The following is a 23140-nucleotide window of genomic DNA, read 5'->3' on the forward strand; positions in this document are numbered from 1 at the left end:
GGATTGTAAAGGATTCAGCAAGATTAAAGAGTTAGTAGCTGATTTGTTGTATTGGGTCAAGTGTAATAACTTGCATTCAGAAACAGAAAAACCCAAAAAACAGCTTGAACCTTGGATTTGAATGACAGTTATTCAGACATTTACCTTCTACTGTAATGGGACACTACTGTAAAATCAAAGTTGTTTTATTAATGGCCCAGAGAGTGACAAAGAAGTTGTACTGTTAATTGTAGTTATATCTCTCCAGACTTTATGAAGGCCCCTGAAAAGCGATTCTGCATATCAATCAGACCATTAGATTGTAATAATACGTCTGATATTTGTTATTAGTATGTCTCGAGCCCACCTAGGTAATTGCACCAAAGCTAAATGACAATTATCAGTTTCTGTGCACAGTAGTGAAAGATTGAGAGAAAAGGTTACACTAAGGTGACTTTAGTTCAACCTTTAATCAAGAACAGCAATCCTAGCAAAATCTAGGCTCCACACAGTATTTGGATCTATCTCCTTATTATGCTGCTTGAGTAGCTCATATTTTTCTGCTGGGTTTGGTTTAGTGTCCTTCGGAAGTTTTAATCTTTTGCGCTGGGTTATCCACTAATAATTTGTGGATCTAGATGAAGTCTTCACTGCACTTTGACTGTACAGAATATCAATACCATGTTGAATATCCTGCTGGAGAACTTGAGATGAAGATTCCATTTGTTTAAGCTGGTATTTGAGTAGATTCAGCTGAACTTGCGTGACATCAGGAAATCTTAAATAGAATTGATTTGCACACAAGATCACACTTGTGCTTTTTACAAACCTTTAATGCTAGCTCAAGATTCAATGAGTCTGATTTGGGTCCCAACCCAGGTTAATATTTCTGCCAATTGTGCTGGTTCAGGAAGGGTCTTCAAATTAGTCTTAAAAGGACAGGTGTGAGTGGGTACATTTTAAAGATTTTTGAGATCAGAAATTGTGAATTTACTGAGGAATTGGTTTGCGTACAACATTGAAGCAAGTCAATTGTACATTATCCGTAACCTTAACTGATGATATTGAAAGATGGAGAACTGGAGAATCCTATCTAATAACTTACTTTTTGGTGGTAAACCCATTTTCAGTCAATTAGTAAACCTGTACTTGTTTACAACTGTTAGGTGCCTTAAGGAATACCTTTCTGATGAAGAGTAAAGCAAAGCATTGTATTCTACATTGCTACCCATTTAAGGATTGAGCTGGTTCATTGAAAATTTGGTATTGATAACCAAATGAATTTTTAACAGAACCTTGAACCCTAATGTAACCAGTACAATGTTAAGTGCACTTCGAATGCAACTTCATGATTGGACTGAGTGTAAAAATTCTGACCCTCAGTTCAGCATGAATCAATGCACCTTACCCCACTTCTTTATCTGACTGACTTATGTGTACTTTTCAGGATGGATTGAGAAGTGGGCTGGTTTATTGTATCTAGCTCACACACCCGGAACAAATAACTGAACATAATAATCTGGTTATGTGTTGTTCAGAATTGTGGCTAAGTTGTTGGTGAAACCTGCATGTCACCTTGGTAACATAAAATCAAATTGGACCTGCTCTTTTGCTGAGCTGATTTCAGCAAAAGTGTTGAGCATACCCAGTTTCTGGCCACAGGGTGGTTAGAGGGACACATAGTGAGGGTTATCTTTAGACTCTTGTCACCCGGTGCTCATCTAGAAACAGTTTGTGTATAATCAGGTGGGTGGGAAATGGCACATCCATAATTGTAAGAAAATGGGGCAACGGTGCAGGAGAGAATGAATTGGAGCTTTCAGTCCTCATAATCTGACTCTTGAAACCCAAACACTTTGTTTTATAGCACATTTCCTAGAGCAGAAACTACTTCTTAAGAAGGCCTTCCTTTATTTTACAGTTTGTAATGAGGAGAATATTATTATGCTTTGCTTATGACATGATGCAGTTCTTTAATTAAACATCTCCAACTAATCATCTTGTTTTACTTTATATTTATGCAGGGTGGCATGGGAGTAGCACTGTTATCCAACCCTGACAAAATTGAGGCCGTAAGTAGCTGCACAGAATTATCCTCCATTTTTTCACTGTTGATCCAGAAATAAATACAGAATTGACTTAATAAATGCTATTATGGTTTAGTGAGGGAATCAATGCCTTGAAATCAGATCATGTTGCCCACACAGATGATAGTCAGTCAAAAGTCAATTCTAAAGCAGAGGTGAGACTTTGTATTGTGTGAAGTCTGCAACAAGGTCCTTCGTGTATCCCTTATAAAACTGCAACAAAAGGCCTAGATATGCACTGTGGCATCCATTTCTTTTCAGTTATATGTGCATGCCCACGGATGGAAGGAGTTGTTCAGAAACAAACAGGCCTCCACAATGCTGGTCAATCAAAGATATTCAAAAATAAAAAATAACTGTAGATATTGGAAATCTTAAATGAAAACAAAATGCTGGTAATGTACAGTGGGTCAGGTAGCATCTGTGGAGAGGCAAAGAGTTAATGTTTCAGGTTAATGACCTTTGACCTTTCATCAACTTGTATAGTTAACTCTGAGTCTCTCCCCACACATTCTGCTTGAACTGCTGAATATTTCCAGTGTTTGTTTTTATTAAAAGAGTCCCAGCCTAAGGAACCTACCATTGGGAACCCATATCATATAGACCTTTTTTAAGTGCTCATCACATGATGGCTGTTCCTCAATGCACCCTTGTCCCCAGGCCCATTTGCAAACTCCACCCACCTTCACTGATGTGCGAAAACTTCTTACTTCCAATCCAAAGGCCATTTTCCTCCTCTTCCCAATCTTCTACCAATAGACCTGATCCCCAACTCCCTCCATCTATTGACTATAAACCCTCTCTTCCTGGCTCTTGATCCCTGACTTCTTCATGATTGTAGATTTTTGACCATCTTTATCCCTCCTCTCCATCTGTGGACCTTTGCCCCACACTGCCTGGATGTACCTGAGGGAAGGTCTTTGAAAGTGTCAGGCCTTTACAGTTCTTTACGAAACCTGGGGCCTTGTGTGCTTCTGAATTTTGTAGTAGAATACCTTTGAACAAATAATCATTGGCCTGCCAAGCACTGACAGTTCAGCTGTATTTTACCAGTGTCATTTGATTTCTGAACAGCCTTATCTACACTTTAGAGGATGCAGCCTTGTGGGGCACCGGTGTTGAGAATAATCGTGCCGGAGGTATTGCTGCCTATCCTCACTGATTGCGGTCTGTTTGTTAGAAAGTCAAGGATCCAGTTACAGAGGGAGATGTTGAGTCTATCACTGGTCCCTGGACTTATGGACACTGCAATTGGACATGTGTTGTTTGTGACGTTACAGCTTCAGGCACAGTCCAAGGTGGCAGTGCTTTATTGTTTTAATACCCACAGTCAAGTCACTGATTAATTCCTTTATATCATTTAATTGTCTCCCAGGCAAGTGGATATTACTATTTTGACAGAGTAAATTATGTTCAAACTGGACTGTGGCTATTACAGGTTTCTCATTAAATCCTAATGCTGAATTACAAATAAGATGTTCAGAACTTCAGAAAGAAACACATTATTTAGTAAGGAATTGAAAACAACTCATTTTTTCACCAGCCATACTTATGTTGCTAAGGGAGATCCAGTTACGTTTGAGTTTGTACCTGGTTATTGAAATTAAACATATAATTTCAAATAGAAAGAGTAGTAGCAATACACATCAGTAGCAGAATGAGTCTTTCAGAAAAGTATAATTGTTGCAAATCCTTTTCTTACACTAATGGTTGATTTATTTAACTCCTAAAAAGATTGAATAAAAAATGAATATTGTCCCTGCTAAAAGTATATCTTTGCTATTATAATTCTAATTGAAGAGCTGTGACGAGAGGCTAGTTTCCATTTTCTCTCCCCCATTATTAGCAATGTTCTGTCCCTTATTGAGTGGCAAGAACCTTCTTCACTAGATGAATAAGTGAAAGAGCCCTGTACTGTGTAAGCTGCCAACTGTAGGGTGAGACATTAAACTAAGGTTCTCTCGGGCAAAAGATGCCATCGCACCTTTTCAATTTGAAGCCAGGGAGTTCACCTGTATAATGTTAAGCTAGTGTATATCACTGAAATAAAAGATCGTCAGGTCATTATTACATTGCTGTTTATGCATAAATTGGCTAATCCATTATAGATTATGCTTCATTAAAAGTACTTAAGTGGCTTCAAAGCCTTTTAGGATGTTCTGAGGTTTGTGAGGCACTCTAGGTGCAAGTCTCCCTTTTCTCAGTGTAGGTTTTATAAAAGGCATAGGTTGTGGAGACTAGTAAATATGCCAGAGCCGCCTTGCCTGGTTCTTCACACACCTTCATCGGTTACGTTTATTCATTAGATATTTGATGTGTTTATCTAGCTGTTACAACAAAGGAGCCCCTGTGAGCCAACTACGAATGCCGTTTGTGTAAGGTTATTTAATATTCTTTCTCCCCCTACAAACTTTTGATTTTTGGAGACCTAACTTTGAAAGGCTAAAACCAAACCTGAAAGTAAAGTCCTGTGAACTTTTATGCTATGCTTTGGCCTAGCAGGATTCCTCTGGCCTTCTCAATGACATGGACAAGCTTACATTTCAATATTCAATTTGTCAATCCAGTCGAGAGACAAGAGACTGCAGACGCTGGAATCAGGAGCAACAAACAGGTTGCTGGAAGAATTCAACAGGTCGAGCAGCATATGTGAAGAAAGGAACTGTTGACATTTCAGGTCGAAATGGTCATGATGTAGGGTTTCAACCCAAAATATTAACATTTCCTTTCCTCCCACAGATTCTGCTTAACCAGCTGAGTTCTTCCAGCAGATTTTTGTTTTTGCTGTCAATCCAGTCAATGGCTCCTGCAATGCCAAGTGGAGAAATGGGTGTTGATGGTGATAGGTTCCACACTTAGAACTCATGGCCACTGTTGTACTCAGGCACCCTGTGGTTAAGTCTTTACAGTACATCTGGAAGTTCTTTTCTTGCCTGGATGTGCTAACACTACCAAGTTTATTTCAGCCTGCCTGATTTATCCAATACAATTTACTTATCTGATTTCCTTTAGTCATAGAGAAAGTTACCAACTCAATGGAATAATACATCTTCTGTTTAAAAGCCAATAGACTACTCAAATCAGTGAGCTTTTAAGTACAAATGATGGGAGGCTCAAGACTTCAAGAATAAGCTGGTGGAGGCTACTGCTGTAGTGGTGTAGTAGCCCTGATAGAGTCCAGAGGCACAGTGCAAACTCCCTTGCATTTCCCAGCTCGAATAAATTCTCAAATATTCAATGCGAACAACAGCTGGCTTCACTGGCCATCAAGGCTGTTCTGGAAGCAGAGCCAGCTATTTGCACTCACGGAGGAGCTGCTCTGAACTATTGTTTGCTGGCCCATGCTGAGGAGCTGGGAGCTGGCCTCCCAGCAGAAGACTGGCTGGGGTCTTACTGGAAGAAACAGTGTAATTTAAGGTTTGGCAACTGACAATTCGGTGGTTATTGGAGGATCTGCCCCATTGTGAACACGGTTATTCATCGATTTGATGTTCTTCAAGCATATGATGATCTGGTGTGGATAGGAGCAGATTGTGCTCCCGTCTCTGAACTGGTTGTTGAGCTCACAATCTTCTGACTCCTTAGCTGAAACCTGTTTACTTGACTGACCTAACCTGATCCAATTGTGCATTATGTTGGGTGGTGAAGGGTGGACATAATCTATTTCAAAGTACAGACAATTCCTATTTAGCAGTTCTGATTGGGTGAGATAAAGCAGGATGGCTGGGCCAAATGTTCTGTTTCAGTGCTGGAAGTTCTTTGTCATGTCCTCCATCCTAACCCCAGACTGCTGGGTAACAACAGTGACTGCACATTTATCGGTGTCGGGATTATAGATCAAAGCAATGATATTCTGAGCATAATGACTTAAACGGATGCAGAATGGAGTTACCAGAAAACAAACGAGGATTGTGTTGAAGTAAATGTGAGTGAAATCACCACATTTAGAGTTCTGCCTTGTATACTGCGTTTGTGAACATCAAACTGGTTTTATTGATTGTCCGACTTGAATACTAGTTTGGTTAGTTAGTTGGTAGCATTGCCCCCTCTGGGTCTATAGGTTTTGTGCTGAAGTCTCACTGAGAGCTGAACACGTGATTAAGGCTGCCCTTTTAATGCAGTATTGAGTATTGTGCTTCTTGACATGTTAAACAGTTAAGGTGGAAAAAAAATGTAGGTACAATTTGAAGAGGAGCAATGATTTCTCCCAGTGTTCTTGCCACTGCCCCCCTTTAATTAACACTATTAAAAGTGTCAATATCAGGTCATTTAATCACCATGCTAACCTGGTACTTGCAAAATGCTGTTTCCTTTAACTAAATTACAATAATGACTGCATCAAGTTATAAAGCTCAGCCTAAGAAAATGTTTTTCTTTGAGAAACAAAGGACTGCAAATGCTGGAATCTAGATGAAAAACACTATAATGCTGGAGGAACTCAGCAGGCCAGGCAGCATCTGTGGAGAAAAGCAGATGGTCAACATTTGGGGTCAGGACCCTTCCTCAGAACTGAAGATAGGAAAAGAGGGAAGCCCAATATATAGGAGGGAAAAGCAGAGCAGTGATAGGTGGACACAAGAGGGGTGGGCACAAGGTGGTGATAGGTAGATGCAGGTGAGAGATAGTGATAAGCAGGTGCCCGCACTTTCCCCTTTTGCTACCTTTAGACCTGAGGAAGGTGTCCTGACCTGAAACGTTGACTGCCTGCTTTTCTCCACAGATGCTGCCTGGCCTGCTGAGTTCCTCCAGCATCATAGTGTTTTTCAAATGTTTTGCTTTTACTTGTGTTACTTAAAAAGGTAAATCAAACAAAAAGATTAAGCTTGAAAAAGAACTGGGAAAAAAAATTGCTAAAACCTTTAGGAAAAACTAGCAAGGGGAAGCATATGAAAGGTAAATAATGAATAGGGAAGACTGAGCATGAAGAATGCTGTTGGTGAAATTGAACATTCTGACTCACGAGGAGGAAGATACATCATGTGATCTATTCTAGTTAGTGATAGCTTAATATACGAATAAAGATAGGCATTTCGTTGCCAACGAGTAAGAGGTTTCACCAGCAGAAATAATAGTAACATATACAGGCATGATATGGCATAGAACTACAACAACCAAGCAGTGCACGTTGTATGGGAATCTTGATATTCTACAGATGTAGAACACAAAAAGAAAGTTATTGTCCTGGTAAGTCTATGAGGGAAGCAAAGGAGAGCCTTTCTATGTAATATGATGGAACGGACAGCAAATTCAGGACAGTTTAAGTCCTCTTGTGAAAAGACGATAACAAAACTTGCACCCTTGGTGTAGCAAGTTATCTCTATGCACTTCACAGGAGCATGAAAATTTAAGGACATTTTAGGGCAGATTAGCAGCTTTTAAGAAGCATCTTAAAAGAGGAAAATTGGTGAAGAAACAAAGATTTAGACAGGGAACTTTAGTGTTAAGGAAAATGTTGGTATAGCTATCAATGGCAAAATGATTAAGATCAGAGAGGTTCAAGAATCCAGAATTAGAAAACCACAGATAACTTGCAGAAGCATAGAGTTTAAAAAAATTGCAAAAGCATAACCTGCTTCTCCAGCTTCTTGTACACAATGCTGCTTTTTCATATTTTCGATTTTACAGACACGTTCTTTATGTGGGAGTTGATATTCCATTTTTTTGGGGGTTATGAAATACTGTTGATCCTTGTGTAGAATAAGATTTGTCACGGTAAAGGTTTGCATTTAATATTTTGTTTCCATCCTCTCCTTTGAAGATAAATGAACATAAACGCTGCTTTCATGTAATGTTTGCAGTATCCTAAAAGCTATTTTTCTGCTAAAGCTGACAGCAATTACTGTGTTGTCTGTTGAAATGAGGATGATGGTGCCGGCATTTAGAAGAACATTTTTCATATTGAATTCTTATTAAAATGGCCTTGAACCAGACACTTCACTAATGATGTTTCTTTGACTCAGCTGAAGGTTCTGTGATGACTGGCATTATATTGAACCTTACAAAGCTTAAAGGAAATTGCAGTAAAATTGCTAAGAAAATTAGAATTTGATTGTGTACGTAGATGGACTAGTGGATAGAAATAGAACATAGAACAAATACAGCACAATTCAGGCCCTTCGGCCCACAAAGCTGTGCCGAACATGTCCCTACCCTAGAAATTACTAGGCTTACCCATAGCCCTCTATTTTATTCAGCTCCATATACCTATCTAACAGTCTCTTGAAAGACCCTATCATATAAGCCTCTACCACCGTTTCCGGCAGCCCATTCCACGCACTCACCACTCTCTGAGTAAAAAAAACTTACCCCTGACATCTCTATATCTACTCCCCAACACGTTAAACCTATGTCCTCTTGTGGCCACCAATTCAGCCCTGGGGAAAAGCCTCTGACTATCTACCCTATCAATACCTCTCATCACCTTATACACCTCAGTCAGGTCCCTCCTCATCCTCCGTCTCTCCAAGGAGAAAAGGCCGAGTTCCCTCAACCTGTTTTCATAAGGCATGCTCCGCATTCCAGGCAGCATCCTTGTAAATCTCCTCTGCACCCTCTCTATGGCTTCCACATCTTTCCTGTAGTGAGGCGACCAGAACTCCAATACTCCAAGTGGGGTCTGACCAGGGACCTATATAGCTGCAACAATACCTCACGGCTCCTAAATTCAATTCCCCGATTGATGAAGGACAATACACCACATGCCTTCTTAACCACAGATTCAACCTGCGCCGCCGCTTTGAGCGTCCTATGGACTCGGACCCCAAGATCCCTCTGATCCTCCACACTGCCAAGAGTCCTACCATTAATGCTATATTCCGCCAACATACTTGACCTACCAAAATGAACCACTTCACACTTATCTGGGTTGAACTCCATCTGCCACTTCTCAGCCCAACTCTGCATCCTATCTCTATCCCTCTGTAACCTCTGACAGCCCTCCAAACTATCCACAACACCCCCAACCTTCGTGTCATCCGCAAACTTACTAACCCACCCCTCCACTTCCTCATCCAGGTCATTTATAAAAATTACAAATAGTAAGGGTCCCAGTACAGATCCCTGAGGTACACCACCGGTCACTGACCTCCAACAACCACGACCCCTCAACAACCACTTTTTGCCTTCTGTGGGCCAGCCAGTTCTGGATCCACACTGCAATGTCCCCTTGGATCCCATGTCTCCTCACCTTCTCCATAAGCCTCGCATGGGGTACCTTATCAAATGCCTTGCTGAAATCCATATACACTACATCTACTACTCTCCCTTCATCGATGTGCTTAGTCACATCCTCAAAAAATTCAATCAGGCTCATAAGGCAGGACCTGCCTTTAACAAAGCCATGCTGACTATTCCTAATCATATTATACCTCTCCAAATGTTCATAAATCCTGCCTCTCAGGACGTTCTCCATCAGCTTACCAACCACTGAGGTAAGACTCACCGGTCTATAATTTCCTGGGCTATCCCTACTCCCCTTCTTGAATAAGGGAACAACATCTGCAACCCTCCAATCTTCCGGAACCTCTCCCGTCTCCATGGACGACACAAAGATCATCGTCAGAGGTTCCGCAATCTCCTCCCTCACCTCCCACAGCAACCTGGGGTACATCTCATCCAGTCCCGGTGACTTATCTAACTTGATGCTTTCCAAAAGTTTCAGCACCACCTCTTTTCTAATATCTACATGCTCAAGCTTTTCAGGCCACTGCAGGTCCCCACTACAATCCCCCAGATCTTTTTCCGTGGTGAATACTGACTTAAAGTATTCATTAAGTACCTCCGCTATTTCTTCTGGATCCATACACACTTTCCCACTTCTGCACTTGATAGACCTTATCCTTTCGCATTTCATCCTCTTACTCTTCACATACTTGTAGAACGCCTTGGGGTTTTCCTTGATCCTACCCACCAAGGCTTTCTCATGTCCCCTTCTGGCTCTCCTAATCTCTTTCTTAAGTTCCTTCCTTTTAGCCTTGTACTCCTCCAGATCTCTAACATTATCTAGCTCTCTATACCTTTTGTATGCTTTTCTTTTCCTTTTGACTAGATTTATTATAGCCTTCGTACACCACGGTTCCTGTATCCTATCATGACTCCCCTGTCTCATCGGAACATGTCTGTTCAGAGCTCCATACAAATATCCCCTGAATATTTGCCACATATCTTCTGTACTTTTCCCAGAGAACATCTGTTCCTAATCTTCCAATTTCCTGCCTGAGAGCCTCATAATTCCTTTTACTCCAAGTAAACACCTTTCTAGCCTGTCTGTTCCTATCCCTCTCTAGTGCTAACGTGAAGGAGATAGAATTATGATCACTATCACCAAAATGTTCACCCACTGAGATCTGACACCTGACCAGGTTCATTACCCAGTATCAAATCAAGTACAGCCTCTCCTCTTGTAGGTCTATCTACATACTCTGTCAAGAACCCTTCCTGAACACACCTAACAAACTCCACCCCATCTAAACCCCTCACTGTCTGGAGATGCCAATCGATGTTTGGGAAATTAAAATCCCCCATCACAACAACTCTGTTATTCTCACACCTTTCTAGGATCTGCTCCTCAATCACCCTGTCACTATTGGGCGGCCTATAAAAAAATGCCCAGCACAGTTATCGACCCCTTCCTGTTCCTAACCACCACCCACAGAGACTCCGTAGACAATCCCTCCACAATGTCCACCTTTTCCGCAGCCGTGACACTATCTCTGATCAACAGTGCCACTGCCCCACCTCTCTTGCCTCCCTCCCTGTCCTTCCTGAAACATCTAAAACCCAGCACTTGAATCAACCATTCCAGCCCCGGAGCCATCCAAGTCTCCGTAATGGCCACCACATCATAGCTCCAAGTATCGATCCAAGCTCTCAGCTCATCCGCCTTGTTCACAACACTCCTTGTGTTAAAATAGACACATCTCAAGCCAGTCTGAACACGTCCCTTCTCTATAACCTGCCCACGGCACCCACTCCTAGCCTCCTCCACTCGAGAGCCAAACACTTCCTCTCCAGTCTCTCCAGTACGGATCCCACCCACCTCCCCCCCTCCCCCCCCACAACAATTTTAGTTTAAACTCTCCCCAGTAGCCTTAGCAAACCTCCCCGCCAGTATGTTGGTCCCCCTGGGATTCAAGTGCAACCTGTCCTCTTTGAACAGGTTATACCTGCTCCAAATGAGGCCCCAATGATCCAGAAAACTGAATCCCTGCTCCTTACTCCAATCCCTCAGCCACGCATTTAACCTCCTCCTCATTCTGTTCCTATACCCACTGTCGCTTAGCACAGGCAGTAATCCAGAAATTACTACCTTTGAGGTCCTGCTTCTCAACTTCCTTCCTAATTCTCTATAGTCTCTTTTCAGGACCTCATTCCTTTCCCTACCTATGTCATTGGTACCAATATGTACCACGACCTCTGGCTGTTCTCCCTCCCCCTTCAGAATATCTTGGACGTGATCAGAAACATCCCGGACCCTGGCACCTGGGAGGCAAACTACCTTCCGAGTTTCTTTCCTGCCTCCACAGAATCGCTTGTCTGCCCACCTAACTATAGAGTCCCCTATCACTAGTGCCCCCCTCACTCCTTCCCTACCCATCTGAGCCACAGGGCTGGGCTCTGTGCCAGAGACACCACCACTGTTGCTTCCCCCAGGCAGGCTGTCTCCCCCAACAGTACTCAAGCAGGAGTACTTATTGTCAAGGGATACAGCCACAGGGGTACTCTCTAGTACCTGTCTCTTCCCCTTCCCCTTTCCCTTCCCTCTCCTGACTGTGACCCAATTGCCTGATTCCGATGGTCCCGGCGTGACCACCTGCCTATGACTCCTCTCTATCACCTCCTCACTCTCCCTGACCAGACGAAGGTCATCGAGCTGCATCTCCAGTTCCCTAACACGGTCCCTCAGGAGCTGCAGCTCGACACACCGGGTGCAGATGTAGCCCTCCCGGAGGCAGGGAGACTCCGGGAACTCCCACATCTGACACTGAGTACAGTAGACCGCACTCATACTCCTTTCTTAACTCAAGTCACCTACCTCTCCTCGCCCCTTGAGCCAAAGCCCAAAACACTCTGCTCCCTCTCACTCCACTGCCCGCTCCGACGCTGCTCGCTGGATATGGCGGTTGGCTTTTTAAACTGCCTGCGCCGCGCCCCGCCTGCGCAGTCCAGCCCCCACTCTACCACTTAAAACTTTTACAGCCCTTATAAAAGCACCTTATAAAAACACTAACCCTATTAAATTACAACCCTATTAAAAACTAAGCCTTATACTTAAAACCCTAATAAAAAGATAAAGAAAAACTTATCTGCTCCAAAGTCCTCCGAAGCGAAGCCCACGAAGCCTCCGAAGTTTATGACAAAGAAATGGCAAAGAACTCATTTACTTGGCTTTTGTTAGAGTTAGAGGATAAGTTATAATGACAGGAATCTTACACAGGTCATCCTTGGCTTTGCTGAAGATGCAAAACAAAAGTATTTTCCTTAAAGCACATTTCACACTGATGTTCCTGTGTTCTACCACTGGAGGAGTTACCCATCTGAAGAAATTGTGACTCTTTAGCCCCTCTTCTCACTCGCCTGCCCCCCCCCCCCCAATTTAATTACCACTTGTTGGTTGGATTTCAACTGTTACTCGCATGGTAGCACACTTACCTATAAATCAGAAAGATGCAGGTTCAGGGCTCACTCCAGGGACATGAACACAAAACATTGGAAGTCATTTGATATGCAGCACAAAGACTGACCATTCAGCCTGACCAGTCTATCCCACTGTTCATGCTTCACTGAAACTACTTCTCCATCTAACAGTGGACTCCACAACCACTGGTGTCATTCAAACTCTCCTGATTTGCATCCTCTCACAGATCTTCCCTTTTTGTCTTCTCCCCTTCTCCACTTTCCTGAAATTTAAAACTGTCCTTATAAATTCTGATGAAAGGTAATTTACCTAAACATCAACTTAGTTTCTCTCTCCACAGCTGCTGACTGACCTGCTGAGCATTTCCAGTATTTTCTGTTTGATCGGCCTAAAGCTTTGTTTGGCATACGAAAAATCCATCTCAATAACTATGGACAGCTCCCTCACGCCAGACCACAAATAATGCCAGTCTTCATTTGTAGAAGACAAATAGACTTGTTCTATTTATAGCACATTGAAAGCATCAGGGATTGAGCATGTATTTATCTTTCCTGCAGACACACACAAGGTGACCCTAGGATGCGAAGGACTGTGGCAGACCCCTCTCATGAATAAAAGCATTCAACTAGAATTCACTACAGCAAGCCATCTATTTCCAGTTTACTTTCCATGAACAGCAATTTACTAGTTCTGCATTATTAAAGAATGATAGGAAATGGTAATTAGTGACTGGACACCTATGATCAATGCATGTCTGGGGAGACGCTCTCTCTCTCTACTGGACCTCTGTGATTTTTGTGAACAGGGAAATTAGATAGAGGGACTGAGGATCATACAGCATGAGTTTAAATCATGTTCAGGAAGCATAATAAAGGGAGGGAAAGAAAAATTGCATTAAGATAAGGAAAAACAGAATAAAAGAAACAAGTTGAAACAAGCATTTGTGATAGTTAAATTTGGGTACCAGACAAGTTTTTTGGCAGTAGCTAACACTGTTATATTTAAATACATAAATATCTTTGTGTGAATTTGCTGTGCAATTTGGTTATGAATACCAGCAACACAATTAGCCTCCCTGCAACTTGCTTTGTTGGTATGACTGTGGTTTTATTTGCAAACAATCAGCCGCTTATTTCCATGGAAAACTATTTGTGGGATTCATGAAAAAACTTACACAAACTGTGCGAGATGTTATCACAGACTCATAAACTTCTCGCCTTCCCAATTTTCTCATTTGCTCTGTGGACTGACAATAAATCAGCCTTCTTCTCTGTCAATGGTGCTCAATGGTAATAAATGTTTTCTTTTTGAAGAGCCAATAACTGCAGAAATGCTGAATGCCGAACCTTGGATTGGGTTTTGACTAATTTTGTCATATACTTAAGCTTAAGGATATAATACTCAGATAGAACTATCTTTGGAAAAAGTAAACAAACTGACAGATGTTTACAAGAACTTGTTGGCTTTTGTCCCAGTTATGATGCAGGCAGAGCCTTGTCCCATGCTTTTCGAAGCATTGCCATTATCTTGTACGTGTCAAGGCTATACATGGACCTCCCCTTTGCCCTTCTGTAACTGGAAGGCATAGAAGAAGGTTAGCAAGATTTATGATAGTTCTGCAGTTTGGTCTAAAGTGACCTGAAGAATATATTTATAATTTTTTTTTTCTATTTTCACCTCATTTTTGTACTTTCCCACTGAAACCAGATAACATAATTAGTTTTGCACAAATCACACTTGGAGCTATCCAGGAGATTGTGTACCTTGCTGCACACCACATGAAGCACGTGCATTATTAAAAAGCAATAGTAAATGTTAATTAGTGGCTGGGCTTCTGTAATCACTGCACAGCTAACTAAGCCCAAGGTTACACATTAGGACTGACATTATCAATAGGTCACAAGCTACATGTTTTAACTGGCTAATCATTATTTTAACGAAAACTGTCATATTCTTCATGTGAATGAATTTTAAATTAATTGCATTCACTCAGGTTGACTTTTAGCAGAAGAGCCCCATTTGAGTCTGAAACCAGACTATTTATGGATGTCTAGTAGGAGCTCCTGCATTGGTTGAACAATAGTCCTTCTTAACTAGTATTCAAATATCATTTATCTCTTGTGGCATTCTTCGTGGTCAAAAGGTAATTCCCTTGTACTATTTATACTTTGAAATTTCCTCTCTACCCGCCTGCTTCCAATAAATTCTTTTCATTTATTTTATAAGATAAGGTTGATTTCCCATTAATTTACATGCATCTATGGGCTGCAAGAACATTTGTATGGTAATTTCCCCAGGAAAATATTTGGAGCTCTTCCACGATATCCATAGCTTATTCAGAATTCTATATCTAGAGCACTGTGTTTATTTTTTTCCAAATCACACTTGTTTAATTTACATTTTAAATTACGGATTTATTTAAATAGCTGGGCTTTGTTATGAGCTGCACAGTTATATTGAGAGTATTAGAATACGTGCCCTCTTTGCCTCTGCCTTTGAAGTTCAGGACTTTGAAAAGTATTTCCAATAGTGTATTTCGACTCTGTGCTACAAAATGTGATATATTTACCCTTAGTGATTTATTTTATTCTGCTGAGCTCAACGTTGTACTAGTTCCTTACCTCTGAGGGTGCTTTCCTTGAAGGTGTTGTTCTTGCTAAACATTGGAGAAGGTTGCTCTCAGTAACTATAAAGTGTTAGACCTGCTGAATTAACCTAATGTAGGATATTATCTGAAAGGACAGCCAGAAGCTGGGCATTGTTTTATTTCCCCCTTGTAAAATTATTGTTCTCTGCTGTCTTTAACTTAACCAGGAATTGATGCTTGTTTTCTATTTAAACTTGTATCATACAGAGTTGTGTTCCACAAATTAAGAATTTATTGCTTTTAGATTGTCTCTTTCATCTTCATGCAAAATGTTGCCTTAATTTTTGCCAACAGCAAAAGTTGAACTCGTACATACTAATATTCAGCCTTCCGTCAGTAACACTGCACCTCTTGCTTTAGAAATGTTAGTGAAGATTTCACAAAAGATAACTTTCCCCATGCCACGCCACTGCTGCTCTGCCCTGCTTCCCCCATACCCAAATCCCAGTAACTTTTCCCTTTTTTTGCAGAGTAAAGCCTATGTTGGAGCTTTGTTTGAGAGGCAACAGTCACTTTGAATTGCTTCATCCTTTAAATGTCACTCGCCTACCTCCATCTTCTTGCTTCCATCCCAGTCTTGTGTGGGTTCTGAGGTGGGAACTGGTGACTCGTCCATGGAGGCGGCAAGTGGTGCCTGAAAGGGTTTTTGAGGTGGTGCGCTCCTGCCACTTATTCCCAGTTTCTGTGTGCTCCCAACACATGGACTTGAGCTTCCCTACGCCACCCGGAATGCTCCTTCTCCATTTTGAAAGGTTGCAGGCCAGAGGTTCTCAGGAGAATGAGAATGGAGAAGTTATATTTATTCAAGGAAGCTTTGAGCACAAACTTGAATCTTTTCCTTTGTCCACCTGATAATTTCTCTCCATGACAGGCCTGAAATGGAGTGTTTATTTCAGAAGCAACACACAAAAAGCTGGAGGACCTTGAAGTTTTGCTCCAAAAATCTGCAGTCTCTTGTGTCTCCATTTTACTGCTCCACTGCGAAGGTATGCCAACTTAGAAGAGGTTCTCCAGATGCTGCCAGACCTGCTGAGTTCCTCCAGCTTTTTGTGTGTTGCTCCAGATTCCAGCATCTGCAGTCTCTCATGTCTCTGTTTGTTTTATGAAAATTGGTATCTGACATATGAATGACATGGCCTGTCCAATGTAGCCAACTGCATGTAAATAAGGCCTCAGTTCTGGGTATGTTGGTCTCTCAGGGGACACTGACATCAGTTCACTTATCCTTTCAGTGAATTTGGAAGATTTTGCAAAGGCAGTGTTAGTTTTATCTTTCCAGTGCCTTGCCATGCCTGGTCTTGTTTGTCCAGGCCTTAGAAGCATATAGGAGGGTAGGGATCACACATTCACCCATGTATGCAATGGTTTCGCTGGTTATGTAACTGTGAGTGGATGAGCATGTGTAGCTTGGCTGCTCCTTAAATTCACTGAGCAATCACAAGAGGGCAGAGTGTTCCTTTGTCTAGAGTTTTTGGCTGCAATCTTCTGTTGCTGGAATTCAGAATTGTTTTATTCTAATTAGAATGATTTACTGTCATTTCTTGAAGTGCTACATTAAGCATAAATTAAGATGAAAAATTCCTTGCTGAACTACAGCATTATTTGAAAATTAACCCATCTTTTGTCACTGAATGAATCAAAATGTAACTACTATGTGGATATGCAGTTGCATGCTTCTGTGCTCTGTAACCCTATGAGTTATGTATTTAATTATTAGTCATCAAACATAGAGAGGTCATCACCGGTTGAGCAACTATTTCTGTTGGGAATTTTTGTGAACTGTTCGTACAAGCAGGAGCTGGCTTTTATCAGCAATTCAGAAGCATGGTTCCTTGTGGGATTTGCATATAAATTGATGTGATCATTGGTCATTTTAACCACACTTGAGTAACCTGAAGGAAGGGTGGTAGGAGAAATGGAACACATAGGCAAGGTTGAATTTGCACAGCAGACATGACAGCAGGCTTAGAAAACATGTCTAGACATTGTTTTTGTGGTCAGTCATGTGGCTTCCTTGAGACTCGTCCAATAGTTGTAGTGTGACAGAAAATCATTCTGTCCTCACAGTGTGTTTATGCATTGCTACACTTTCCTACAGGACTGGCTATACTTTAAAGGTACTTCACACTGAGGTCTTGAAGTCATGAGAGGAACAAATTTGTTCTTAATGCCATGCCTTCTTTTTGGAAATCTGCCATGAGAGCAGGGGTATGATTTCTCATCCTCCCTGCTTTCGAGAGGAATCTACGGTGGGTAGACAGTCGGTATCCTAAGCAATGCTCCTGCAACTGGGGAGAACCTTCTGTGTAGGGCACGGTGATTCCTCGCATGCTGTTGTGCCTTACTAAGAGAGTGCCTCATTGCCCCAGGTGTCAGTTCCATTACCTCACCTGTACTGTGTGGGTCTCACACTCCCAGTCTTCCATGCAGTTAATTGACCTGCACTGTACTGGCCTGATTGTCTTGGGTTTCCATTTAGTTAAGTACATAAAGGCAGAAGATCTGAGCACATCTGCTGGTGTTCAAGGGGAAAACCAGAAGGAGGAGAGAGAGAGCGTGACCAGGTAGAGAAAGAGAGACAAAAAAGCTACACCAGTGAAGGGAGAAGAACACTGCTGGAGGGTGAGAGAGGGCCACACAAACAAGCATGAGAAAAATGCACATATAAAAAGTAGAAGCAAGAGTTGGCTATAGGGCCCAAGGTACCAAACTCCATCAATGAAGTTCGCAGTCAATCTGTACTTGGCCTCAGCTCCGCTTCTTTGGTCCTTCCCCATAACCCTCAACTCCTCCATAGACCAAAGGTCTGGCTCCCTCTGCCTTGAATATGTTATTCTACCTCCACAGCTCTCTGGTGTACAGAATTCCAAAGTTTTCTATCCTTCTGAGAGGAGAAATTCCACCTTACCTCTGCCTTAAATGGATGACTCTTCATCCTGAAGCTGTGCCCCCAGACCTGGATTTCCCCATTGACAGGAAACGTCTTGTCAATATCTACCCTGTCGGGCTGCCTCCAAGTCTTACACATTCAATAAGATCAGAGTGGAGGAGGAGATCAACAGAGAGAAGCTACGCTGAGGGTGGCGGAGAAAGAGAAAAGAATATGCCTGGGGGTGGGCAAGAGAGAAAGAAGTTTGCAAAATGGGGGTGTGATAATTTTTGTCAATCTGTGCAGTGTGCTGTTACAAGATGTGTTTTATTACTGGAGCTGTAGAGCTTCGGTGTTCTCTTAGCTGATTGCTCCATCTCCCTGAAGTTGAGTTTCCCTGATGATGTGTGGGAGTCAATAAATTGAAAAAGCCTATTTATAGTTTGATTAAATTTATAACTTGTTTTGTATGGGTGGCACACTAGTTAGCACTGCCGCCTCAAACCTCCAGGGAATTGAATGTGTCTAGAGTTTGTGCATTCTCCCTGTGACTACATGGGTTTCTGTCAGTTGCTCTAGTTTCCTCCAATGCCCTGAAGATGTGCCAGCAGGTTAACTTGCAACCATAAATTACCCCTTAATGTAGGCAAGCAGCAGAAGAATCAAAGAGGAGTTGAGGAGTAGGTAAGTGAGAGAATAAATTGCAAGGGTATAGGGAAATGAGAGGAAGAAAGGAACTGATAGAATGTTCTGCTAGGAGATGATATGGACTCAGTAGGCTGAATGGCCTCTTCCTGTATTGTGTTAAGTAAGTAAAAATAAAATTATGCAAAACTTCAGTTAGACATTTAGGTTAAATCAGTCATATTTGCATGGCGTACACTTCAGTTGATGTTGAAAATATTAAAGAAATGCATTATATTCTTTTGTTAATTGTTCAATCTTTGATTTAAAAATTTCTTAATTATCCTGTTAAAAAGCAAGTCACATTTTTGTGAGGGCTTGGTGATGGTAGGTTAAATGTTGCAACATTTATCGGTACAAGGAAATTGTCATGAAAAACTGCTTTTGGAATCCCGTGATTGAATACCAAGTATCATATCATCCAAAGTACTTCAAAGTAGAGAAAGCAATCTTAGCTAGCAATTTTCAATAATTTACCTGTGTCTTTTTTCTGAGAATATTCCATTTGGAAATAACTGGGTCTGTATAAAGAAATTGTACTCGGATATAAGGGGAAACTCCTGTGAAGAATGGCTTATATTCTGAGGAGCAAGAGATGTAGGGACACACAGATCAATAGGGTTACGGTTGAAAGATGAGCATCGTCTAAAAGACTCAGGGAGCTAGTCGGGGTTTGGAAGACTTTTTCTTGGAAACACAGGACTAAAATGTTGGAAATACTCAGCAGATCAGGCAGCATCTGTGGAAGGAGAAATAGAGTTACCATTTTAGGTTGAAGACTGTGAATTGAGAAAGAAAACAAATTAGTATTAATTTGTAGAAAAGGCGGGGCAGGGGTGGATAGGACAAAGGGAATATCACATCGAGTGAGGTCAGAGTTGCCATGGAAATAAACTTTTGATGAAGTAATCTGTTTGATGGGTTAATGAGAGCAATTGGAAAGAAATAACACAAACGAAGAAGGTTAAAAGCTGTGAGATGAGGCCAGTTAGAGAGTGAAGGCACATAGGAAGGAATGTAAAAGCTGCAAAATCCAGAGCTGCAGGGAATGCTAAGCAAGTCAGGCCATACTGAAGGAGAGAAAAAATTGAACCAATGTCACAGATGGACGATCAACAGTACAACTGGCCAATTCTCCTACAAATAAAGAAAGTGAGTTATGTGAAGCTGTTAAATTCAGTATTGAGTAGAGAAGGCTGCAATGTGTCCAGGTGGAAGATGAACTGAACTGAACAGTGCAAAGCAGAAGAAAACAAAGAATGTTATAGAGACACAAGAAAGACTGCAGATACTAGAAATATGAGCAACACACAAAAAAAATTGCTGGAGGAACTCAGCAGGTTGGGCAGCATCTATGGAGGGAAATGAACAGTTGACGTTTCGGGCCAAGGCCCTTCATCAGGACTAATGGAGGGTCTCGGCCTGAAACATCGACTGTTCATTTCCCTCCAAGGAACATTATAACTGTAACTGTTTCTAAAGGTATCATTGCTGCCAGTTACCATGGAATATTATCAGTCATGTGATCAGCAGGATCCCATCGGTAATGAGGATTTATTCAAGGCTTATACTGTACCTCCTTAACCACACAAATCTTTCACAGCACAATTTTAAGCTTAAAGTCAGAAACTTGCAAATACATTCAGTGCTGGGAAGGGAAGAGGCTGAAGAATTTGTGGCCCTCAGGATTTCTCCCTGTAATGGAGTTTGTTCTGGAGGAATAACCATATACAATAAATAAATACACACAAAATGGGTGTTACCTAATGGCCCTCATAGGTGCTAACTTCTGTTTACTGCAGCTCCTGTCAGCCTCTTTTTATTTCCCTCGGCTTCATTTTGTTTGAGGAGCTGAAAGCTTTTCCCTTCAGTTTGTTTTTACAGATGTTTGAATTCCTTGGGTGATAACTGACAGGTAGACAATAATAGAAAAACAGACCAATGATGGACAGTAAGGTTTGGAAAAGAGTACTTCTATTCTTGAAGGATATTTCTGCCCAAAATGCTCATTTCCAAACATCTGTGGAATGTTTTAATCTCTGCCTAAACAGAGTAAACTAAAACCTCCAAATGTGCAATGACTTCACTGAAAGAGGTCATAAGTTGACAGGTATTGGATCCTGTTTATTCTCTTGATCGATAGTCAGTTGGATGACGAGTGTATCAGTTGGCCAGGCTGGTAAAAGAGAAGCCTTACACTGGTTCACAAATGAATAGGTAGCACCTGAGACAAAGGCCAGGTTCAGAGGGCCACGGGTGGGGGGAGGATTCCAGCAGTTGTAAGCTCAGGACCTAGAGCTTATCTGCAATTATGTAAACAGTTGGGTGTAGTGGTGGGCTGATGGAGAACGTGTCCTCCATCATGGGCTTTGAAGAGGTTGGTGAGTCAGGGGAATTGGAGCCTCAGAGGGTTAGGGGCAATAGAGGTCACCTCTGGGCTGATTGGAAGCATCAGGGCCTGGGGTAATTGGGAGGTTGGAGCCTGAGCTGATTGGATCCTTTATGGGGCTAGAGTGGTTGTGGAAAGGAAGAGCATTGGAATGTTGGGGCTTTAACCGATTGGGATTTGGGATCCAAAGAAGGTACCTGAAAGCTCTTTAAAGAAAACAAACAGCAACACCTGAAAGAAGGAAATCTAAAAGGTTGGTAATGATGAGGCAAGGGCCTGGTTCAAAATGGCAACTTTTGAGGAAGGCTTTGAAAGAAGGAAGTAAGAGGGAAGGAAAATAGACAAATCGAGGGCGGAAAAGTGAGGGCAGAAGCAACTGAGAAACCTCTGAGACTATTTGATTGAGGAAATTGCCTTAAGGCACTTCAGAGTTTAAGAAGAGATAACATGGTGGCTAAATGGAGTGATAAAAACAGGCAAAGTGGTTCAGACACCTATTGGAAGAGAAGTATAGATGGACATGGTGGCTGGAGATCACCTGACCAGCACAATGCTCCTGAGATGATGAGAAGAGGGACCCACTCCCAAGCACTGGCTTCTACTTTCCTCAGAAGTGCTGCTCTACACCAATCCCTCATTACCACCGCCTACTGTTAGAAATAATAAGGAGCAACATTCATGGTTTGAAGTTATAAAGAATGGCATCAGGACCAAAGGGCTGCACGTCACCTTGTGTAAAGACAAAGTTGTGTTTCTTGAACTTCTCTTGCAATGGATGGTTCTGGGAGAAAGAGTTTAATTATATGGATTTTGCATGGATTAGAGTAGTATTCCTCTCAGTACTAGAGTGTTGTTGAGGTGGTTCAAGATCAAATAAGTTGATGGGATGGATGGAGAGGAATAATTTCCTCTGGTGAAAATCCAGAACAAAGAAAGCAGCATCTTAAGGTTAGATCTCAGCCAAGCTGTTGAAGCTGGATCAGCTGAAAAATTTCAGTAGTAAGATTTTGATAGACTTTTATTGGGATGGTGTGCTTAAGGTTACAGAGCCTTGAGAATGAGTGTTCCCATGGTTTTGTACATACCGCTGTTCGGGGAGGAGGGGGAAAGGGAGTTTATGCAGATAATATACCTGGGGAGGCTTGATGTTTTTATTCAGAAAAATTAAAGATTACTGAACTGGGCACTGTGGTCAGCACAGACTTGTTGGGCTGAAGGGCCTGTATCCATGCTGTATTACTCTATGACTCTGAGTCTATAACTATTGCAAGTCATGACAGTATAGCCATGCTCCTCCAATGTGTTATTGCCAGAGTAGGAGCTAATTCAATGTATAGCAAGATCCCACAAACAGCAATGAGATGATGAATAACTAACTTTCTTTTTAAGTAATATTGGTTGTAGAATAAATATTGATTCTACATTTCCCTCTCAGTAGTGCAGTGAATCGTCAGCTTGGATTATATACATTGTAGCTCTTACAAGAGGTTCAGATGCTGAAATTCCTGTGTGGGTGAATCAAATCAAGCCAGAAAAACAATGAGTTTTCTCACACCTTCAGTATAATTCTCAAATTCTGAGTTTACAGTTCACAGTATGCATTCTCTTGCACAAGCATTAACTGTTATACACGGGAATCACAGTTGACAGATCAGGTTGACTGGAGCCATAGCCCCCGGTAGTGTGGCTGATCAAACCACCCGGCTGTCAGCTGCACAGCGTGCACATTTGTGTGATACAGTCAGAGGTTATGTTCTCAGATTTGGCCCTTAGCCAAGTAATAGGTGGGTTAGCAATGGTAATAACTGAATAGGCAATGACTAATATTTAAGGACCGCATGCAGGAACT

At 41.7% G+C, this 23140-nt stretch overlaps 1 protein-coding gene across 9 annotated transcripts in view; it reads left to right on the forward strand.

Annotated features, from left to right (window-relative positions):
• Positions 1 to 23140, forward strand: part of dus2 (dihydrouridine synthase 2) — an 84581-nt gene that overhangs the window by 27747 nt on the left and 33694 nt on the right. For all 9 annotated transcript variants that reach the window (XM_052028273.1, XM_052028279.1, XM_052028277.1 and 6 more), the window contains one exon: positions 2004 to 2051. In XM_052028273.1, the coding sequence (XP_051884233.1) occupies positions 2004 to 2051 (48 nt within the window). The remainder of the gene's footprint in view (positions 1 to 2003; positions 2052 to 23140) is intronic.

Source organism: Pristis pectinata, chromosome 13 (genome assembly GCF_009764475.1).
Source record: "Pristis pectinata isolate sPriPec2 chromosome 13, sPriPec2.1.pri, whole genome shotgun sequence".
Classification (NCBI taxonomy): domain Eukaryota; kingdom Metazoa; phylum Chordata; class Chondrichthyes; order Rhinopristiformes; family Pristidae; genus Pristis; species Pristis pectinata.